The sequence below is a fragment of the Salvelinus fontinalis genome, chromosome 7 (genome assembly GCF_029448725.1).
Source record: "Salvelinus fontinalis isolate EN_2023a chromosome 7, ASM2944872v1, whole genome shotgun sequence".
NCBI classification, from domain to species: Eukaryota; Metazoa; Chordata; class Actinopteri; order Salmoniformes; family Salmonidae; genus Salvelinus; species Salvelinus fontinalis.
The window spans coordinates 61,139,630-61,162,837 of record NC_074671.1 but is presented as its reverse complement, the minus strand read 5'-3'; the positions used below and the strand labels follow the sequence as shown (position 1 = coordinate 61,162,837).

At 46.8% G+C, this 23,208-nt stretch overlaps 2 protein-coding genes across 3 annotated transcripts in view; one reads left to right on the top strand and one right to left on the bottom strand.

The window, feature by feature from the left end:
* LOC129860227 (receptor tyrosine-protein kinase erbB-4-like) overlaps positions 1-15,543 on the bottom strand; it is a 155,327-nt gene extending 139,784 nt beyond the window's left edge. Inside the window, exon 1 of the mRNA XM_055930610.1 lies at positions 15,506-15,543. Within this exon, the coding sequence (XP_055786585.1) occupies positions 15,506-15,543 (38 nt within the window). The remainder of the gene's footprint in view (positions 1-15,505) is intronic.
* LOC129859945 (receptor tyrosine-protein kinase erbB-4-like) overlaps positions 1-23,208 on the top strand; it is a 600,299-nt gene that overhangs the window by 145,872 nt on the left and 431,219 nt on the right. The gene's annotated exons all lie outside the window — the stretch shown is intronic.

Here is a 23,208-nt window from a genome sequence, read left to right as displayed (position 1 = left end):
GCCGCCCAGTTAAGAGAGGAAACCCTTTTTCATGAAGTGGGAAAAGATGTGTCCAATTCACTTCTGTAGAGCCTCCTGTTGACCTGTATGGGGGTCAGTTGACAGGTTTATGAGTGTAACAGTGTGTAACTGTCCAACGATTTAGTGGCTGACCGGAGCCACACTGGATGAAAGCAGAGCAGCGGTGTGAGGTGGCGAGTCGATAGCAAATGGTGGTTAACAATCGGATACTTTAGCTACAGTAGCGCAGCAGAACGGTGGGGAGTTCCAGGTCTAGATTTGCATTTGACTTGGAAGACTGATAGTGGGCAAAGATAGAAATATACTGAACAAAAATATTAACGCAACATGCAACAATTCATATAAGGAAGTCAGTCAATTGAAATAAATGAATTAGGCCCGAATCTATGGATTTTACATGGGAATACAGATATGCATCTGTTGGTCACAGATACCTTAAATAAAGGTAAGCTGGGGGCGTGGATCATCCTCAGACCAGGATGGACGTGGAATACTGACCCGTATCACAAGTGACCTGGCTGCACGCCCTGCTAACAGAACCAATACAACATACGTGTCCCCATTAGAACTAACAGAACACCCGTGTCCTCTAGCTAACTAACATGCCTGAAGCAAAGAGAGCACTGCTATAAGGTCCATGATGACGTCATGCTAAGAACCTTGACTTGAGGAGATCTATTCTGAAGAGATCTGCTGTGCAGCATTTCACAGAACAGCTGTTATTTAACGGAGCAAGGTCATGCATCACCTCTCATTGTGTTGTTTGCTAGGCATGGAGGCTCCTTGGTAAATATTTAGTCGCTTTAGTTGTTTTTTTGTCCACTGACTAAATATGTGAGCTACATGCGTCCATGACGGGTCTTAGCTAATCTTATCATTACTGTTCTCTCTGTCTACCAGGACAAAGCCTGCCTGTCTAACTGTCATCTCAACACCCTCATCATCATCATCATCATTATCATCATTATCTCTTTAAATCCCTTCTCACAGAGCTAGGGACTGCTGCTGACAGAGAAACAAATCTACTCCGGCTCTCTTCAAATACATGAACCTCCAGAGGGACTCTATACTGTAAAGACTCTCTTCAAATACATGACGGTCCAGAGTGACTCTATACTGTAAAGACTCTCTTCAAATACATGAAGGTCCAGAGTGACTCTATACTGTAAAGACTCTCTTCAAATACATGACGTCCAGAGGGACTCTATAGTGTAAAGACTCTCTTCAAATACATGACGGTCCAGAGTGACTCTATACTGTAAAGACTCTCTTCAAATACATGACGGTCCAGAGGGACTCTATACTGTAAAGACTCTCTTCAAATACATGACGGTCCAGAGAGACTCTATACTGTAATAGTCAGACTACTAGCCTGGAGCTGTGTGGATTTGTAACAGTTGTAGCTGTGTCTTGAATATTCTGAAACAGAGACCTGTTGAAGTGATTGAGAGCCAGAGTCAGGAAGTGTCCTTGCCATCCATCACAGTTGTTAGGATCTGTCTTTGTATTGCACAAGGTAGGAAAACAGTCAATCATACCATACATGCAATACAGAGATAACGTTTGACAAATGCAATCATAAAGTGTGAATACGTAACAGAACAAAGTACGTTATGAATGTTCTGAGAATCCTTGCTATTGTGGAGAAAGCCTAGCTACCATCCCACCTCCCTCTCTAAAGCCTTCCTCACAGAGCTACGTGGTGCAGCTGACAGGGTAACACACCTACTCACACTCTCTTCAAATGAAACACAGTCTAATGTGACCCTATACTGCAGTATTGGAGCTGTGTGTGGAGCTGTGCAGATGCAGCTGTGGCTCTGCTTGGCTGTTCTCAATGCAGTTGGACCTGTTGCTGTAGGATTCCAGGCCAGTCAGGGAACACCATTGCCATCCAGTTGATAGAAAACCACAGACAAACGTAATCCTAGAGGTAAGAGCAGATAACCCATACTACACTACACTCTGAAAACAATGTCCTCATTTCCATCAGAAAGACATTTAAGGGGGTCAAACGTGGGCCCCCTTCCAGACAGAGACACAGAAGTAAACATAGACAGGTTGGAGTGTAGTGACCCTGATCACGTTGTAATGATTGGATGCCTCCTCCAACCCCTCTGTGGCAGGCGCCCAGGTATGCTTCCAATAACTCCTTCTCATTTGAGCAGCAGGTCTAAAGTCAGCCAGGTTCCTGGTACCACACCTTATCCTTCATGTTCACAGTCTGGTACTACACCTTATCCTTCATGTTCACAGTCTGGTACCACACCTTATCCTTCATGTTCACAGTCTGGTACCACACCTTATCCTTCATGTTCACAGTCTGACTCCACCGACACACCCTCTTTATTCACCTCACACTCTCCCCCTCTCTCTCCCTCCTACCATCCCTCTCCTTTACCTCTACCTAACTCCCTCCTTCCCTACCTCAATCCCTCTTCCTTCACCTCTACCTAACTCCCTCCCTCCCTACCTCAATCCCTCTTCCTTCACCTCTACCATCCTCCCTCCTTCCCTACCTCAATCCCTCTTCCTTCACCTCTACCTAACTCCCTCCCTCCCTACCTCAATCCCTCTTCCTCCACCTCTACCATCCTCCCTCCTTCCCCCCTCCTACCATGCCTCTTTTTTCACCTCCCCTACCCTCCCCCTTCTCTCTCTCCCTCCCTCTTTCTTTACTTCCCCCCTCTCCCCCTCCCTCTCTCCCACCCTCCATCTATCTTCAATCAATCAATCAATCAATCAAGTTTATTTTATATAGCCCTTCGTACATCAGCTAATATCTCGAAGTGCTGTACAGAGACCCAGCCTAAAACCCCAAACAGCTAGAATACAGGTGAAGAAGCACCCCCCCCCTCTCTCCCTCCCTCTTTCTTCACCTCCCCCTCCCTCCCTCTCTCCCTCCCTCTTTCTTCACCTCTCCCTCCCTCCCTCCCTCTCTCCCCCCTGGCCTCGACCATGCGTCTTGAGCAGTCACCATCAATTACCAGCTCAACACACACACACACTCTCTCACACCACCACTATTCCTCAGCATTAGCACCCTCATCGCTCCAATCATTTCTCAGCAGGCGGTGGGATGATATCTGCCATCACCGACTCAGGTGGGGTGGTCATTTGTATAACGCAGGGTGTCATGGGGGAGGAGAAGGGTGAGATGAGGGTTTAATGACTCGTCCCAGCCAATTTTCAGCCCATGGCTTCTCTTTGTGGGAAAATTAGGTTTGTAGTTAATGTAGCAGGGAGGGAGAGAAGGGGGGGGGGGGGGTGCTGGGGGTGTTTTCTGATCCTGGGGTGGTGGAAAGGAGGGAGGGAGAGAGAGATAGAGGAAGAGAGGGAGGGATTGCGGAATAAAGGAAGAGAAAGAAAAGGAGGGAGGGAGGGAGAGAGGGAGGGAGGGAGGGAGGGAGGGAGAGAGGGAGGGAGGGAGAGAGGGAGGGAGGGAGGCAGAACAGGGGGATGGAGCATATGGTGGAGATCATTAAGGAAGAGGGTTCTAGAACCTTCCTTCCCAAGCTTCAATATTTCTATTAGCATCACACAGCCTTCATCTGAACCAGGACACGTCTGGGGAAATGCTTTAATGCAGGAAGAGTCAGAGAAGACGTCAGTCATCAGTGTGAGATTGAGAGAGAGAGAGAGAGAGAGAGAGAGAGAGAGACAGACAGAGACAGACAGAGAGAGACAGAGAGAGACAGAGAGAGACAGAGAGAGACAGAGAGAGACAGAGAGAGACAGAGAGAGAGAGAGAGAGAGAGAGAGAGAGAGAGAGAGAGAGAGAGAGAGAGAGAGAGAGAGAGAGAGAGAGAGAGAGAGAGAGAGAGAGAGAGAGAGAGAACACACACACATATAAACATATGCACATATACAAGCACACGTACACAAAAACACTCTCCCTCTCTCTCCCTCCCTCTTCCCCCTCCTCTTCCCTTTATGTTTTTAATTAGATTCAGCTCCCCCATCTTTCATTGCTGGAATCAATAACCATTTGCCTGTGTGAAGGATGTAAATAGCCTAAATCTGACATGTAGAGGATATAAAACAGCGGCTCTCAATAGAATCACACCAATGGGAATCAAATGCTCACACCAATCCATAACCTTATTAGAAAATCTAATCAAATCAAAGTTTATTTGTCACGTGGACCGAATACAACAGGTGTAGACCTTATAGTGAAATGCTTACTTACAGGCTCTAACCAATAGTGCAAAAAAAGTATTAGGTGAACAATAGGTAAGTAAGGAAATAAAAATAACAGTAAAAAGACAGTGAAAAGGAGTAGTGAGGCTATAAAAGTAGCGAGGCTACATACAGACACCGGTTAGTCAGGCTGATTGAGGGTGTATGTACATGTAGATATGGTTAAAGTGACTATGCATATATGATGAACAGAGAGTAGCAGTAGCATAAAAGAGGGGGTTGGCGGGTGGTGGGTGGAACACAATGCAGATAGCTCGGTTAGCCAATGTGCGGGAGCACTGGTTGGTCGGCCCAATTGAGGTAGTATGTACATGAATGTATAATTAAAGTAACTATGCATATATGATAAACAGTGAGAAGCAGCAGCGTAAAAGAGGGGTTTGGGGGGGAAACAATGCAAATTGTATGGGTAGCCATTTGATTACCTGTTCAGGGGTCTTATGGCTTAGGGGTAAAAACTGTTGAGATGCCTTTTTGTCCTAGACTTGGCACTCCGGTACCGCTTGCCACTGGGGTAGCTGGGGTCTTTGACAAATTTAGGGCCTTCCCCTGACACCGCCTGGTGTAGAGGTCCTCGATGGCAGGCAGCTTAGCCACAGTGATGTACTGGTCCGTACCCTCTGTAGTGCCTTGCGGTCGGAGGCCGAGCAATTGTCGTACCAGGCAGTAATGCAACAGGTCAGGATGCTCTTAATGTTGCAGCTGTAGAACCTTTTAAGGATCTCAGGACCCATGACAAATCTTTTTAGTTTCCTGAGGGGGAATAGGCTTTGCCGTGCCCTCTTCACGACTGTCTTGGTGTGTTTGGACCATTCTAGTTTGTTGGTGATGTGGACACCAAGATACTTGAACCTCTCAACCTGCTCCACTACAGCCCCGTCGATGAGAATGGGGACGTGCTCGGTGCTCCTTTTCCTATAGTCCACAATCATCTCCTTAGTCTTGGTTACGTTGAGGGATAGGTTGTTATTCTGGCACCACCCGGCCAGGTCTCTGACCTCCTCCCTATAGACTGTCCCGTCGTTGTCGGTGATCAGTCCTACCACTGTGGTGTCATCTGCAAACTTAATGATGGTGTTGGAGTCGTGCCTGGACGTGCAGTCATGGGTGAACAGGGAGTACAGAAGGGGACTGAGCACGCACCCTGGGGGGCTCCCGTGTTGAGGATCAGCATGGCGGATGTGTTGCTACCTACCCACACCACCTTGGGGCGGCCCGTCAGGAAGTCCAGGATCCAGTTGCAGAGGGAGGTGTTTAGTCCCAGGATCCTTAGCTTAATGATGAGCTTTGAAAGTACTATGGTGTTGAACGCTGAGCTGTAGTCAATGAATAGCATTCTCACATAAGTGTTCCTTTTGTCCAGGTGGGAAAGGGCAGTGTGGAGTGCAATAGAGATTACATCATCTGTGGATCTGTTTGGGCGGTATGCAAATTGGAGTGGGTCTAGGGTTTTTGGGATAATGGTGTTGATGTGAGCCATTACCAGCCTTTCAAAGCACTTCATGGCTACGGACGTGAGTGCTACGGGTCTGTAGTAATTTAGGCAGGTTGCCTTGGTGTTCTTGGGCACAGGGACTATGGTGGTCTGCTTGAAACATGTTGGTATTACAGACTCAATCAGGGACATGTTGAACATGTCAGTGAAGACACCTGTCAGTTGGTCAGCACATGCCCGGAGCACACGTCCTGGTAATCTGTCTGGCCCTGCAGCCTTGTCAATGTTGACCTGTTTAAAGGTCTTACTCACGTCGGCTACGGAGAGCGTGATCACACAGTCGTCCGGAACAGCTGATGCTCTCATGCATGCGTCAGTGTTGCTTGCCTCGAAGCATAGAAGTGATTTAGCTCGTCTGGTAGGCTCGTGTCACTGGGCATCTCGCGGCTGTGCTTCCCTTTGTAGTCTGTAATAGTTTGCAAGCCCTGTCACATAAGACGAGCATCAGAGCCGGTGTAGTATAATTCAATCTTAGCCCTGTATTGACGCTTTGCCTGTTTGATGGTTCATCGCAGGGCATAGCAGGATTTCTTGTAAGCTTCCGGGTTAGAGTCCCGCACCTTGAAAGCGGCAGTTCTATCCTTTACGAATGTTGCCTGTAATCCATGGCTTCTGGTTGGGGTATGTATGTTCAGTCACTGTGGGGACGACGTCCTCGATGCACTTATTGATGAAGCCATTGACAGATGAGGTGTACTCCTCAATGCCATCGGAAGAATCCCGGAACATGTTCCAGTCTTGTCACGCCCTGACCATAGAGAGCCCTTGGATTCTCTATTGTGGTTTAGGTCAGGATGTGACTAGGGGGGGTGTTCTAGAATGTGTATTTCTATGTTGGTGGTTTTGTATGGTTCCCAATTGGAGGCAGCTGGTAATTGTTGCCTTTAATTGGGGATCATATTTGGTCAGCCCTATCTCCCAACTGCTTAGTGGGATATTGTTTGTGTTAGGGCACTACGTCTTCACGTTCTTTGTAGTTTTGTTGTTTTGTTTCTAGTTTCACTTTGTATTAAAAAGATGTGGAACTCAATGCACGCTGCGCCTTGGTCTGCTCATTTTGAAGTTCGTGACAAGTCTGGGATAACAAAACAGTTCTGTAGTTTAGCATCTGCTTCATCTGACCACTTTTTCATAGACCGAGTCGCTGGTGCTTCCAGCTTTAATTTTTGCTTGTAAGCAGGAATCAGGAGGATAGAGTTGTGGTCAGATTTACCAAATGGAGGGCGAGGGAGAGCTTTGTACGCGTCTCTGTGTGTGGAGTACAGGTGATCTAGAATTTCTTTCCCTCTGGTTGCACATTTAACATGTTGATAGAAATTTGGTAGAACTGATTTAAGTTTCCCTGCATTAAAGTCTCCGGCCACTAGGAGCGCCGCCTCAGGGTGAGTGGTTTCCTGTTTGCTTATTTCCTTATACAGCTGACTGAGTGCGTCTTAGTGCCAGCATCTGATTGTTGTGGTAAATAAACAGCCATGAAAAGTATAGCTGAGAACTCTCTAGGCAAGTAGTGTGGCCTGCAATTTATCACATTATACTCTACTTCAGGCGAGCAAAATCTAGAGACTTCCTTAGATTTCGTGCACCAGCTGTTTTTTACAAATATGCACAGCCTGCGCCCACTCGTCTTACCGGAGTGTGCTGTTCTATCTTGCCGGTGCAGCGTATATCCCGCTAGCTGAATATCCATGTTGTCATTCAGCCACAATTCCGTGAAACATAGAATATGACAATTTTTCATGTCCCGTTGGTAGGATATTCGTGATCGTACCTCGTCTCATTTATTGTCCAATGATGGCACGTTGGTGAGTAATATTGACGGTAACGGCAGCTTTCCCACTAGCCTTCTACGGGTCCTCACAAGGCATCCCGTTCTGTGTCCTCTGTACCTGTGTTTCTTCCTCTTGCAAATAACGGGGATGTTGGTCTTGTCGGGTGTTTGGAGAATGTCCTGTGCATCCTGCTTGTTGAAGAAAACATCTTTGTCTAATCCGAGGTGAGTGACCGCTGTCCTGATATCCAGAAGCTCTTTTTTTGCCGTAAGATACAGTTGCAGAAACATTATGTACAAAATATTTTACAAATAACGTAAAAAAACCCACATAGTAGCACAATTGGTTGGGCGCCCGTAAAACTTTTGCCATTTCTGCCCGGTGCCATTTTATGCCCTACTTCAGGAGTATGCAGTATAACAGCCAATAGAAGACCAGTGGGGAGTATGCAGTATAACAGCCAATGAGAAGAACAGTGGGGAGTATGGCAGTATAACAGCCAATAGAAGACCAGTGAGGAGTATGCAGTATAACAGCCAATAGAAGACCAGTGAGGAGTATGCAGTATAACAGCCAATAGAAGACCAGTGAGGAGTGTGGCAGTATAACAGCCAATGAGAAGACCAGTGAGGAGTATGCAGTATAACAGCCAATGAGTAGACCAGTGGGGATTATGCAGTATAACAGCCAATAGAAGACCAGTGAGGAGTATGGCAGTATAACAGCCAATGAGAAGACCAGTGAGGAGTATGGCAATATAACACCCAATAGAAGACCAGTGAGGAGTATGCAGTATAACAGCCAATAGAAGACCAGTGAGGAGTATGGCAGTAATACAGCCAATGAGAAGACCAGTGAGGAGTATGCAGTATAACAGCCAATAGAAGACCAGTGAGGAGCATGGCAGTATAACAGCCAATAGAAGACCAGTGAGGAGTATGGCAGTATAACAGCCAATGAGAAGACCAGTGGGGAGTATGGCAGTATAACAGCCAATGAGAAGACCAGTGGGGAGTATACAGTATAACAGCCAATGAGAAGACCAGTGGGGAGTATACAGTATAACAGCCAATAAGAATACCAGTGGGGAGTATGGCAGTATAACAGCCAATGAGAAGACCAGTGGGGAGTATGGCAGTATAACAGCCAATGAGAAGACCAGTGGGGAGTATACAGTGTGTGTGTGTGTGTGTGTGTGTGTGTGTGTGTGTGTGTGTGTGTGTGTGTGTGTGTGTGTGTGTGTGTGTGTGTGTGTGTGTGTGTGTGTGTGTGTGTGTGTGTGTGTATGCACATGTGTATGGGAGAGTGTTTGAGTGAGTCAGCTGCTTGCCCCAGAAGTGGGCATCCCTGCAGAGCCATGCCAGTATGTGATCCAGCCTGTTAGTGATGATGGTGCTACTATAGGTCCTGTGCCCCCCCCCCCCCCCCCCCCCTGGTCTGACCTAGGTAGTGATGATGGTGCTACTATAGGTCCTGTGCCCCTCCCCTGGTCTGACCCTGGTAGTTATGATGGTGCTACTATAGGTCCTGTGCCCCTCCCCCTGGTCTGACCCTGGTAGTGATGATGGTGCTACTATAGGTCCTGTGCCCCTCCCCTGGTCTGACCCTGGTAGTTATGATGGTGCTACTATAGGTCCTGTGCCCCTCCCCTTGTCTGACCCTGGTAGTGATGATGGTGCTACTATAGGTCCTGTGCCCCTCCCCTGGTCTGATCCTGGTAGTGATGATGGTGCTACTATAGGTCCTGTGCCCCTCCCCTGGTCTGACCTTGGTAGTGATGATGGTGCTACTATTGGTCCTGTGCCCCTCCCCTGGTCTGATCCTGGTAGTGATGATGGTGCTACTATAGGTCCTGTGCCCCTCCCCTGGTCTGACCCTGGTAGTGATGATGGTGCTACTATAGGTCCTGTGCCCCTCCCCCTGGTCTGACCCTGGTAGTGATGATGGTGCTACTATATGTCCTGTGCCCCTCCCCTGGTCTGACGCTGGTAGTGATGATGGTGCTACTATTGGTCCTGTGCCCCTCTCCTGGTCTGATCCTGGTAGTGATGATGTTGCTACTATAGGTCCTGTGCCCCTCCCCTGGTCTGACCCTGGTAGTGATGATGGTGCTACTATAGGTCCTGTGCCCCTCCCCTGGTCTGATCCTGGTAGTGATGATGGTGCTACTATAGGTCCTGTGCCCCTCCCCCTGGTCTGATCCTGGTAGTGATGATGGTGCTACTATTGGTCCTGTGCCCCTCCCCTGGTCTGATCCTGGTAGTGATGATGGTGCTACTATAGGTCCTGTGCCCCTCCCCTGGTCTGACCCTGGTAGTGATGATGGTGCTACTATAGGTCCTGTGCCCCTCCCCCTGGTCTGACCCTGGTAGTGATGATGGTGCTACTATAGGTCCTGTGCCCCTCCCCTGGTCTGACCCTGGTAGTGATGATGGTGCTACTATAGGTCCTGTGCCCCTCCCCCTGGTCTGACCCTGGTAGTGATGATGGTGCTACTATAGGTCCTGTGCCCCTCCCCCTGGTCTGACCCTGGTAGTGATGATGGTGCTACTATAGGTCCTGTGCCCCTCCCCTGGTCTGACCCTGGTAGTGATGATGGTGCTACTATTGGTCCTGTGCCCCTCTCCTGGTCTGATCCTGGTAGTTATGATGTTGCTACTATAGGTCCTGTGCCCCTCCCCTGGTCTGACCCTGGTAGTGATGATAGTGCTACTGTTGGTCCTCTGCCCCTCCCCCCCCCCCCCCCCCCCCCCTTCCAATCTGACCCAGGCCTACAGCTCCACTAACGCCAGCTGACAGGGCCAGGCCTCGGACCCCTCAGCCCTTTCCTCCACACGCTATGGTCCCCAACCGTCCCCCACAGGCCCTCAATGTGGCACCCTGACCCGGCTACAGCGCCTCCCTGGGGGAGGGGGGGGGGGGATAGGATGGAGGCTCTAACCCTTGTCAGACTACCATGACCCACTATGATTCACCACATGCACACATATCCTGGTCACAGCCCCCCAGAACCTGAGGCCCTTGTTAATGTCACTAACATCATGAACTCTACCCAGTACCACAACATTGTTGCCAAAAAGCTGGTTGCCTCTGCTAGGAGGCTGAAACATGGCCGCAAGTGGATCTTGAAGACAGTAACCCCAAGAACATGTAAAAATACACACAAAAATGGTTTATTGCCATCAAAATCTGGAAGAATTATATATGTGGTCCCCAACTAATAAAACATTTGAGGAAAAGGCTCAGTGCCATTGTCCTTGCAAGGTGAGTTATTGAAATGTAATGAAAACAGGGGTGTCAATCATTTCAACCACTACAGACAGAAAGTCAATTTTTCTGAAAATTCTATTAGTATAAAATAATACAATATATTTTTTACCGCATACAATATAGCTCAGTATTTTTTATATTTATTTTTTAAAGTCTTTTATACACTATATATACAAAAGTATGTGGACACCCCTTCAAATTAGTGGTTTCGGCTATTTCAGCCACACCCATTGCTGACAGGTGTATAAAATTGAGCACACAGCCGTGCACATAGCGAGGTCCATACAGAAATGTTCTGTTGAGATCGGTGTAGAAGAACTTTCCTGGTCTGCACAGAGCCCTGACCTCAACTCCATCGAACACCTTAGGGATGAATTGGAACGCCGACTGCGAGCCAGGCCTAATCGCCCAACATCAGTGCCGAAATCACTAATGCTCTTGTGGCTGAATGGAAGCAAGTCCCCATAGCAATGTTCTAACACAGTGGAAACCTTCCCAGAGAGTGGAGGCTGTTATAGCAGCAATGTTCTAATACAGTGGAAACCTTCCCAGAGAGTGGAGGCTGTTATAGCAGCAATGTTCTAATACAGTGGAAACCTTCCCAGAGAGTGGAGGCTGTTATAGCAGCAATGTTCTAATACAGTGGAAACCTTCCCAGAGAGTGGAGGCTGTTATAGCAGCAATGTTCTAATACAGTGGAAACCTTCCCAGAGAGTGGAGGCTGTTATAGCAGCAATGTTCTAACACAGTGGAAACCTTCCCAGAGAGTGGAGGCTGTTATAGCAGCAATGTTCTAATACAGTGGAAACCTTCCCAGAGAGTGGAGGCTGTTATAGCAGCAATGTTCTAATACAGTGGAAACCTTCCCAGAGAGTGGAGGCTGTTATAGCAGCAATGTTCTAATACAGTGGAAACCTTCCCAGAGAGTGGAGGCTGTTATAGCAGCAATGTTCTAATACAGTGGAAACCTTCCCAGAGAGTGGAGGCTGTTATAGCAGCAATGTTCTAACACAGTGGAAACCTTCCCAGAGAGTGGAGGCTGTTATAGCAGCAATGTTCTAATACAGTGGAAACCTTCCCAGAGAGTGGAGGCTGTTATAGCAGCAATGTTCTAATACAGTGGAAACCTTCCCAGAGAGTGGAGGCTGTTATAGCAGCAATGTGTTAATACAGTGGAAACCTTCCCAGAGAGTGGAGGCTGTTATAGCAGCAATGTTCTAATACAGTGGAAACATTCCCAGAGAGTGGAGGCTGTTATAGCAGCAATGTTCTAACACAGTGGAAACCTTCCTAGTAGAGTGGAGGCTGTTATAGCAGCAATGTTCTAATACAGTGGAAACCTTCCCAGAGAGTGGAGGCTGTTATAGCAGCAATGTTCTAATACAGTGGAAACCTTCCCAGAGAGTGGAGGCTGTTATAGCAGCAATGTTCTAACACAGTGGAAACCTTCCTAGTAGAGTGGAGGCTGTTATAGCAGCAATGTTCTAATACAGTGGAAACCTTCCCAGAGAGTGGAGGCTGTTATAGCAGCAATGTTCTAATACAGTGGAAGCCTTCCCAGAGAGTGGAGGCTGTTATAGCAGCAATGTTCTAACACAGTGGAAACCTTCCTAGTAGAGTGGAGGCTGTTATAGCAGCAATGTTCTAACACAGTGGAAACCTTCCTAGTAGAGTGGAGGCTGTTATAGCAGCAATGTTCTAATACAGTGGAAACCTTCCTAGTAGAGTGGAGGCTGTTATAGCAGCAATGTTCTAATACAGTGGAAACCTTCCCAGAAGAGTGGAGGCTGTTATAGCAGCAATGTTCTAATACAGTGGAAACCTTCCCAGAGAGTGGAGGCTGTTATAGCAGCAATGTTCTAATACAGTGGAAACCTTCCCAGAGAGTGGAGGCTGTTATAGCAGCAATGTTCTAACACAGTGGAAACCTTCCTAGTAGAGTGGAGGCTGTTATAGCAGCAATGTTCTAATACAGTGGAAACCTTCCCAGAGAGTGGAGGCTGTTATAGCAGCAATGTTCTAATACAGTGGAAGCCTTCCCAGAGAGTGGAGGCTGTTATAGCAGCAATGTTCTAACACAGTGGAAACCTTCCTAGTAGAGTGGAGGCTGTTATAGCAGCAATGTTCTAACACAGTGGAAACCTTCCTAGTAGAGTGGAGGCTGTTATAGCAGCAATGTTCTAATACAGTGGAAACCTTCCTAGTAGAGTGGAGGCTGTTATAGCAGCAATGTTCTAACACAGTGGAAACCTTCCCAGAAGAGAGGAGGCTGTTATAGCAGCAATGTTCTAATACAGTGGAAACCTTCCCAGAAGAGTGGAGGCTGTTATAGCAGCAATGTTCTAATACAGTGGAAACCTTCCCAGAAGAGTGGAGGCTGTTATAGCAGCAATGTTCTAATACAGTGGAAACCTTCCCAGAAGAGTGGAGGCTGTTATAGCAGCAATGTTCTAATACAGTGGAAACCTTCCCAGAAGAGTGGAGGCTGTTATAGCAGCAATGTTCTAATACAGTGGAAACCTTCCCAGAAGAGTGGAGGCTGTTATAGCAGCAAAAGGGGACCAACTCCATATTAATGCCCATGATTTTGGAAAGAGATGTTCGACGAGCCGGTGTCAACATACTTTTGGTCATGTAGTGTATCAAGGGTGTCAATAATTTCAGACTCCACTATACATACACAGTGCCTTCGGCAAGTATTCAGACCCCTTGACTTTTTCCACATGTTGTTATGTTACAGCCTTTTTTCCCCTCAACAACCTACAAACAATACCCCATAATGACAAAGCAAAAACAGGTTTGTAAAACATAATTATCACATTTCCATAAGTATTCAGACCCTTTACTCAGTACTTTGTTGAAGCACCTTTGGCAGCGATTACAGCCTTCAGTTGTCTTGGATATGACGCTACAAGCGTGTCACACCTGTATTTGGGGAGTTTCTCCCATTCTTCTCTGCAAATACTCTCAAGCTCTGTCAGGTTGGATGGGGAGCGTTGCTGCACAGCTATTTTCAGGTCTCCAGACATGTTTGATTGAGGTCAAGTCCTGGCTCTGGCTGGGCCACTCAAGGACATTCAGAGACTTGTCCCGAAGCCACTCCTGCGCTGTCTTGGCTGTGTGCTTAGGGTCGTTGTCCTGTTGGAAGGTGAATCTTTGCCCCAGTCTGAGGTCCTGAGTGCTTTGAAGCAGGTTTTCATCGAGGACCTCTCTGTACTTTGCTCCGTTCAGCTTTGCCTCGATCCTGACTAGTCTCTTAGTCCCAGCCGCTGAAAAACATCCCCACAGCATGATGCTGCCACCACCATGCTTCGGGATTGTGATGGTGCCATGTGTCCTCCAGACGTGACACTTGTCATTCAGGCCAACGTGTTCAACTTGGTTTCATCAAACCAAAAAATCTTGTTTCTCATGGTCTTAGAGTCTTTAGGTGCATTTCGGCAAACTCCAAGCGTGCTGTCATGTGCCTTTTACTGAGGAGTGGCTTTCGTCTGACCACTCTACCATAAAGGCCTGATTGGTGGAGTGCTGCAGAGATGGTTGTCCTTCTGGAAGGTTCTCCCATCTCCCCAGAGGAACTCTAATACAGCTCAGTCACCTCCCTGGCTGTTCAGTTTGGCCGGGCGGTTAGCTCTCGGAAAAGTCTTGGTGGTTCCAAACTTCTTCCATTTAACAATAATGGAGGCCACTGTATTCTTGGGGACCTTCAATGCTGCAGAAATTGTCTGTTACCCTTCCCCAGATCTGTGCCTCGATAGAATCCTGTCTCGGAGCTCTATGGACAATACCTTCGACCTCATGGCTTTGTTTTTGCTCTGACATGCACTGTCAACTGTGGGACCTTTTAAAGACAGGTGTGTCCTTTTCCAAATTTTGTCCAATCAATTGAATTTACCACAGGTGGACTCCAATCAAGTTGTAGAAACATCTCAAGGATGATCAATGGAAACAGGATGCACCTGAGCTCAATTTCGAGTCTCATAGCAAAGGGTCTGAATACTTATGTATAGAAGTTATTTCTAATAACATGTTTCTGCTTTGTGATTATGGGGTATTGTATGTAGATTGCTGAGGATTTGTATTTATTTAATCCATTTTAGAATATGGCTGTTATGTTACATTTTTGGGAAAAAGTCAAGGGGTCTGAATACTTTACGAAGGCACTGTACGTCAATCTGCATCAAGCAAATCAAACATGGCTTTGAATCCCAGTGAGAGTCTGCTGAAGAACCGAGACAAAGTCACGTGGAGAAAAGGATCAAGAGTTTTTAGTGTTTTTAGTGTTGAGGGTTGATCAGCTGTGTGCCCATCCATTCAACACAGCAGCTTAGAGGAAATAGAGGGAGGGAGGGAGGGAGAGTATGAAAGAAAGAAATAAATAAAGGGGGAGGCTGTGTGTGTGTGTGTGCGTGTGTGTGTGTGTGTGTGTGTGTGTGTGTGTGTGTGTGTGTGTGTGTGTGTGTGTGTGTGTGTGTGTGTGTGTGTGTGTGTGTGTGTGTGTGTGTGTGTGTGTGTGTTTGCGCACGTGGCTATACATTGTGTTGTGTGTTTCTCTATCCATGTCTGTACTCACTGTTCACACTATTAAATCAACCAGCATATTTGAATCCCAACCAGACCAGTGCTCTTGTGTTTGTGAGTCAGCACACCCCCTGTTGTAAATCTGTCTCTCTATCATCTCTGTTCCTCCCTGTCCTTTATGAAGTCCACTGTGTCCACTCTGTCCCGCTACCAGCAGACCCACCCTGACCTTTCTGCCTGGCCGCCGCTGGCCGCCACACGATCCATAATTATGAAATGAAATGAATTAGCGTCTGGCGGTGATGGCAGCATCCTAACAGAGTAATGGTTATTGAGCGCTGGGAAATATTGAACTCAATGGTTTGTGAGTAATGCTTCCATCAGGAAAGGCCTTCGCCTCCTCCTCCAAGGGCACGTCCCAAACCACACCCTATTTCCTATGTAGTGCACTTGGGCTCACAGGGATCTGGTCTAAAGTAGTAACCTATATCGGGAATAGGGTGCCATTTAAAGCCAGGGACATTAAAGAGCGGACCCCCGTGATGTAGCTGTGTCCTGCTGTATACTGACATGAGGTGTGTGTGTGTGTGTGTGTGTGTGTGTGTGTGTGTGTGTGTGTGTGTGTGTGTGTGTGTGTGTGTGTGTGTGTGTGTGTGTGTGTGTGTGTGTGTGTGTGTGTGTGTGTGTGTGTGTGTGTGTGTGTGTGTTAGAACCGGCTGAGCTAAACCACAGCAGACAGGGAGTTGCCTCTGGGAAAACGAAATAAATATTAGGATAAAAATTATTTGTTCTCACAGTGTTACACTAAATTCACCCAGCTAGCGCACAACGTTCTGAGAACCATATGTTTCTTAGAGCTTGGTGTGAGAGTGGTTGTCCTATTTTGCATGCAATCTTCCCACAACGTTCTGGGAATGTTGCTGGATAGTTGCTTGGCTTTGGAACATTCTTTGCACATTTAAGGAACCTGACCAAAATACCTTTGTTTTCTTGGTATTTCAATCATTTAACAGAACATTTGCTTAAAGTTCAAACATGGTTACATTTAATACATTTTTTTAAAATGTTCTAGGAATGTTTTCCAACTGGTTTGACAATGGAAATGTTATCAAATAGTTCAGAGAATGTTAAGAAACATTCTCATGTGGGTATCTCAGTACTTCAGCGTAACGTTTCCTACAGGTTTACTCATGGTTCTATTTAAAGTCATGTTGTCAAATTGTTCTGAGAACGTCGAGAAAACGTTCCATAAAAACCACAAGAAACCTCAGAGAACGAATACATTCCTTTCTCAGCCTTAACAAACTGCTCTCTATGCTCTATCTTGTGTGTTCAGGTGTGTTGGCCACGCCCACTAATTGGCCACACCTGATCTTAATGAGTGCTTGTTTCTTTTGAAAATGGGGTCCAATTAACATCTTTCTATGCGTGATTTTTTTTTGTTGCATTCTAGCTCCATCCTGGTGGCACAGTGGACTAATCCATGGAGAGAGAACAGAAGCTAATAGGTTTGAAACACACTGATGCTGTGTCACAGTAAAAAATAAAAACATGTGTTTGCATAAATAATGCCTAAGGAAATGTATTTCCATGTGTCATATCTGTCTTAGGAGTAAAAAATACCTCTTTGATGTCATACAAGCAAGCCAAACACCCATATATGCACTTCACATTTCCATATCATAAAACTCTGTGTGATCCTTATGTGTGATGTACAGTTACACGATGACATGGCGACATACCCTGGGTTGTTCTGTGATGAAAATTTGCCGCGGCACACGCACCTGAATGAATGACTCCTTTCTATGCGCACTAGAATTATGATCCATTTCCCTGGATTGCAATGTGAAAGCCTGAAACTGTAGCTAGTCATGTTGGCAATAGAACAAGCTTTCAAATGATGCCCACCTGACCCAGATTGTGATTTATAATGGACTTGTTTTGGAATGTGTAAACAACAACAGTAGTAGTGTGAAGGCGGGAATGCAGGTTGTGTTCCAAACAAAACAACAACAGTAACAGTGTGAAGGCGGGGATGCAGATTGTGTTCCAAACAAAACAACAACAGTAATTGTGTGAAGGCGGGGATGCAGGTTGTGTTCCAAACAAAACAACAATAGTAACAGTGTGAAGGCGGGGATGCAGGTTGTGTTCCAAACAAAACAACAATAGTAACAGTGTGAAGGCGGGGATGCAGGTTGTGTTCCAAACAAAACAACAATAGTAACAGTGTGAAGGCGGGGATGCAGGTTGTGTTCCAAACAAAACAACAATAGTAACAGTGTGAAGGCGGGGATGCAGATTGTGTTCCAAACAAAACAACAATAGTAACAGTGTGAAGGCGGGGATGCAGGTTGTGTTCCAAACAAAACAACAATAGTAACAGTGTGAAGGCGGGGATGCAGGTTGTGTTCCAAACAAAACAACAACAGTAATTGTGTGAAGGCGGGGATGCAGGTTGTGTTCCAAACAAAACAACAACAGTAATTGTGTGAAGGCGGGGATGCAGGTTGTGTTCCAAACAAAACAACAACCAGTGTGCTGCTCTTGTTCTTCAACAGCACAGCTCAGAAAGCTCAAACAAGCCCCTTATAGTTGAAGACTCATCTTTGAGTCATAAAAGTGCCTTGAATCACTTTGGAGAAGAGTAAAGGGTAAAGGGTAGATAAGGGTAAAGGGCTAATAAAACCTCTAAATTAACTATCATTTCCATTCTCTGAGTTCTGACAAAACCTCGCAGGAAAACCTCCAAGGAACCAGAGTCAAATATTCTCAGAATCTCCCTGCAACGCAAAAATAAACCTTCCCAGAACAGGTGAGATATTCACTTCTCAGAACAGGTGACATATTCACTTCCCAGAACAGGTGACATATTCACTTCCCAGAACAGGTGACATATTCACTTCTCAGAACAGGTGACATATTCACTTCCCAGAACAGGTGACATATTCACTTCCCAGAACAGGTGACATATTCACTTCTCAGAACAGGTGACATATTCACTTCCCAGAACAGGTGACATATTCACTTCCCAGAACAGGTGACATATTCACTTCCCAGAACAGGTGACATAATCACTTCCCAGAACAGGTGACATATTCACTTCCCAGAACAGGTGACATATTCACTTCCCAGAACAGGTGACATATTCACTTCCCAGAACAGGTGACATAATCACTTCAAAGAACAGGTGACATATTCACTTCAAAGAACAGGTGACATATTCACTTCCCAGAACAGGTGACATATTCACTTCCCAGAACAGGTGACATATTCACTTCCCAGAACAGGTGACATATTCACTTCCCAGAACAGGTGACATATTCACTTCCCAGAACAGGTGACATATTCACTTCCCAGAACAGGTGACATATTCACTTCCCAGAACAGGTGACATATTCACTTCCCAGAACAGGTGACATAATCACTTCCCAGAACAGGTGACATATTCACTTCCAAGAACAGGTGACATAATCACTTCCCAGAACAGGTGACATATTCACTTCCCAGAACAGGTGACATATTCACTTCCCAGAACAGGTGACATATTCACTTCCCAGAACAGGTGACATAATCACTTCCCAGAACAGGTGACATATTCACTTCCCAGAACAGGTGACATATTCACTTCCCAGAACAGGTGACATATTCACTTCCCAGAACAGGTGACATATTCACTTCTCAGAACAGGTGACATATTCACTTCCCAGAACAGGTGACATATTCACTTCCCAGAACAGGTGACATATTCACTTCCCAGAACAGGTGACATATTCACTTCCCAGAACAGGTAACATAATCACTTCAAAGAACAGGTGACATATTCACTTCCCAGAACAGGTGACATATTCACTTCCCAGAACAGGTGACATATTCACTTCCCAGAACAGGTGACATATTCACTTCCCAGAACAGGTGACATATTCACTTCCCAGAACAGGTGACATAATCACTTCCCTGAACAGGTGACATATTCACTTCCCAGAACAGGTGACATAATCACTTCAAAGAACAGGTGACATATTCACTTCCCAGAACAGGTGACATATTCACTTCCCAGAACAGGTGACATATTCACTTCCCAGAACAGGTGACATATTCACTTCCCAGAACAGGTGACATATTCACTTCCCAGAACAGGTGACATAATCACTTCCCAGAACAGGTGACATAATCACTTCAAAGAACAGGTGACATATTCACTTCCCAGAACAGGTGACATATTCACTTCCCAGAACAGGTGACATAATCACTTCAAAGAACAGGTGACATAATCACTTCCCAGAACAGGTGACATATTCACTTCCCAGAACAGGTGACATAATCACTTCCCAGAACAGGTGACATATTCACTTCCCAGAACAGGTGACATATTCACTTCAAAGAACAGGTGACATATTCACTTCAAAGAACAGGTGACATATTCACTTCCCAGAACAGGTGACATATTCACTTCCCAGAACAGGTGACATATTCACTTCCCAGAACAGGTGACATATTCACTTCCCAGAACAGGTGACATAATCACTTCAAAGAACAGGTGACATATTCACTTCCCAGAACAGGTGACATATTCACTTCCCAGAACAGGTGACATATTCACTTCCCAGAACAGGTGACATATTCACTTCCCAGAACAGGTGACATATTCACTTCCCAGAACAGGTGACATATTCACTTCCCAGAACAGGTGACATATTCACTTCCCAGAACAGGTGACATATTCACTTCCCAGAACAGGTGACATATTCACTTCCCAGAACAGGTGACATAATCACTTCCCTGAACAGGTGACATATTCACTTCCCAGAACAGGTGACATAATCACTTCAAAGAACAGGTGACATATTCACTTCCCAGAACAGGTGACATATTCACTTCCCAGAACAGGTGACATATTCACTTCCCAGAACAGGTGACATATTCACTTCCCAGAACAGGTGACATATTCACTTCCCAGAACAGGTGACATAATCACTTCCCAGAACAGGTGACATAATCACTTCAAAGAACAGGTGACATATTCACTTCCCAGAACAGGTGACATATTCACTTCCCAGAACAGGTGACATAATCACTTCAAAGAACAGGTGTCATATTCACTTCCCAGAACAGGTGACATATTCACTTCCCAGAACAAGTGACATATTCACTTCCAAGAACAGGTGACATATTCACTTCTTTTCTCACAAAGTTTGAAAAATGTTTAACGGCGCAGTGGTCTAAGGCTTGAGGCGTCACTACAGACCCGGGTTCGATCCCAGGCTGTGTCACAACCGTCTGTGACCTGGAGTCCCATAGGGCGGCGCACAATTGGCCCAGTGTTGACCGGGTTAGGGGAGGGTTTGGATGGGGCGGCTTTACTTGGCTCATCGCGCTCTTGTGGTGGGCCGGGTACATACAGGCTGACTTTGTGGTGGGCCGGGTACATACAGGCTGACTTTGTGGTGGGCCGGGTACATACAGGCTGACTTTGTGGTGGGCCGGGTACATACAGGCTGACTTTGTGGTGGGCCGGGTACATACAGGCTGACTTTGTGGTGGGCCGGGTACATACAGGCTGACTTTGTGGTGGGCCGGGTACATACAGGCTGACTTTGGTCATCAGGTGAAATAAGTTTCCTCTGACACATTCGGGCGGGTGTAAAAAAGCATGTTTTGTCTGGTCATGTTTCGGAGGACGCATGACTCGACGTTTGCGTCTCCCAAGCCCATTGGGGAGTTGCAGCGATGAGACAAGATCGCAATTGGATATCACAAGAAAATTATTATAAAAAAGTGTTATAAAAAAAATATATGGTTGATTGTTCTGTTCAGGAAACATATGGATTCGTTCCCACAATCAATATGAAACCAAAAACATAAGTTCCTACAACTTCCAAGGAACCAAGTGTGTTAGCTGGGAACCCTGTACCCCCAGACAAGAAAATAAACATCTCTGATACCAGTACTACAATGGTGGCACACAGACATCTCTCACCCACAGAATCTCTCTTCTCTCCCTCTCTCCTTTTGGGCTGAGTCTCTTAAATGCTACCCAAGCCACAGAATCTCTCTTCTCTCCCTCTCTCCTTTTGGGCCTGCACCCCAAATGGCCCCATATTCCCTACAGTATATAGTGCACTACTTTTGACCAGGCCCCATAAGGCTCTATGTAGGATACAGCAAGAGAAGAAAATACTGAAATACATTTCTCCATTGACTATGTAAATCCATCGCAAACTAAAGGAAAACATCAATTTACGATGAGAAGAGGGGGTAGAGAAACTTGGGGAAGAGAAAAAAATATCACAAGTTGAAATTTCTCTTGAAGTTGTACCAGACAACTCTGAGAGTGTTGTGGTGGTGTCTGGCCTACTGCTAGCTCTCCAGACTAGACCCCTACCCCGTCATGACAGAGGTTCACATCCTGTCTCACTCCTTCATATCTGTCTACATTTCATCAATTATGAAATTCGGAATGAGAGAGGGAGACAGAGGGGCATTCATATTAAAATTGCATATCTATTTGATATGAAAAACAATATTAGATATCATATATCAGATACATAAACAACAACAATAACAACTGGAGACAGTATCTTCTATGGCCTCTCTCCAGTCTCCATCACTATAGCATCAGACTTTCCTTTCTTTCTTCCTTCCTTCCCACCATACATCCTCCTCCAGCCTCCTTCTCTATCGGAGTGTCTGACGTGACAGCACGGTGGAAAAGATGGATGTTTAGTATTGCTTACAGTGGGTTGTCCTAGATACAGAGGCTGACACGATGGCTTGAGGTACTGTCTAGAGAAGTGGTGGTGACAAGAGGGGGGGAGGTGGAGAGGAGGGAGGAGGTGGAGAGGAGGGAGGAGATGGAGAGGAGGGAGGAGATGGAGAGGAGGGAGGAGGTGGTGAGGAGGAAGAAGAGGAGGGAGGAGATGGAGAGGAGGGAGGAGGTGGTGAGGAGGAAGAAGAGGGAGGAGATGGAGAGGAGGGAGGTGGTGGTGAGGAGGGAGGAGATGGTGAGGAGGGAGAAGAGGAGGGAGGAGATGGAGAGGAGGGAGGAGATGGAGAGGAGGAGGGAGGAGATGGAGAGGAGGGAGGAGGTGGTGAGGAGGGAGAAGAGGGAGGAGATGGAGAGGAGGGAGGTGGTGGTGAGGAGGGAGGAGATGGAGAGGAGGGAGGAGGTGGTGAGGAGGGAGAAGAGGGAGGAGATGGAGAGGAGGGAGGTGGTGGTGAGGAGGGAGGAGATGGAGAGGAGGGAGGAGGTGGTGAGGAGGGAGAAGAGGGAGGAGATGGAGAGGAGGGAGGAGGTGGTGAGGAGGGAGAAGAGGGAGGAGATGGAGAGGAGGGAGGAGGTGGTGAGGAGGGAGAAGAGGGAGGAGATGGAGAGGAGGGAGGAGGTGGTGAGGAGGGAGAAGAGGGAGGAGATGGAGAGGAGGGAGGAGGTGGTGAGGAGGGAGAAGAGGGAGGAGATGGAGAGGAGGGAGGAGGTGGTGAGGAGGAAGAAGAGGAGGGAGGAGGTGGTGAGGAGGGAGAAGAGGGGGTGCTTGTTCCCATCCGAGCTGGCACCGCTGACAGATGACTGTGTGTGTGTGTGTGTGTGTGTGTGTGTGTGTGTGTGTGTGTGTGTGTGTGTGTGTGTGTGTGTGTGTGTGTGTGTGTGTGTGTGTGTGTGTGTGTGTGTGTGTGTGTGTGTGTGTGTGTGTGTGTGTGCACACTTCAGGGGGAATACGTAAGTAAGATGGGGAATGAAAGATAGATAGTGTCCCGCGTGGAAAGGAGAGGGAGGAGCAGAAGGAGGAGGGGAAGATGGATGAGAGAGGGATGGAGAGTATGAAAGGAGTTTAGGAGCCGTGTGACGTTGCTTAATGGGAGGAGAAGGAGGTGGAGACGTAGGAGGATGACGGGAGATGGGGCAGAAGTAGGAGGAGGGGAGGGAGGAGATGG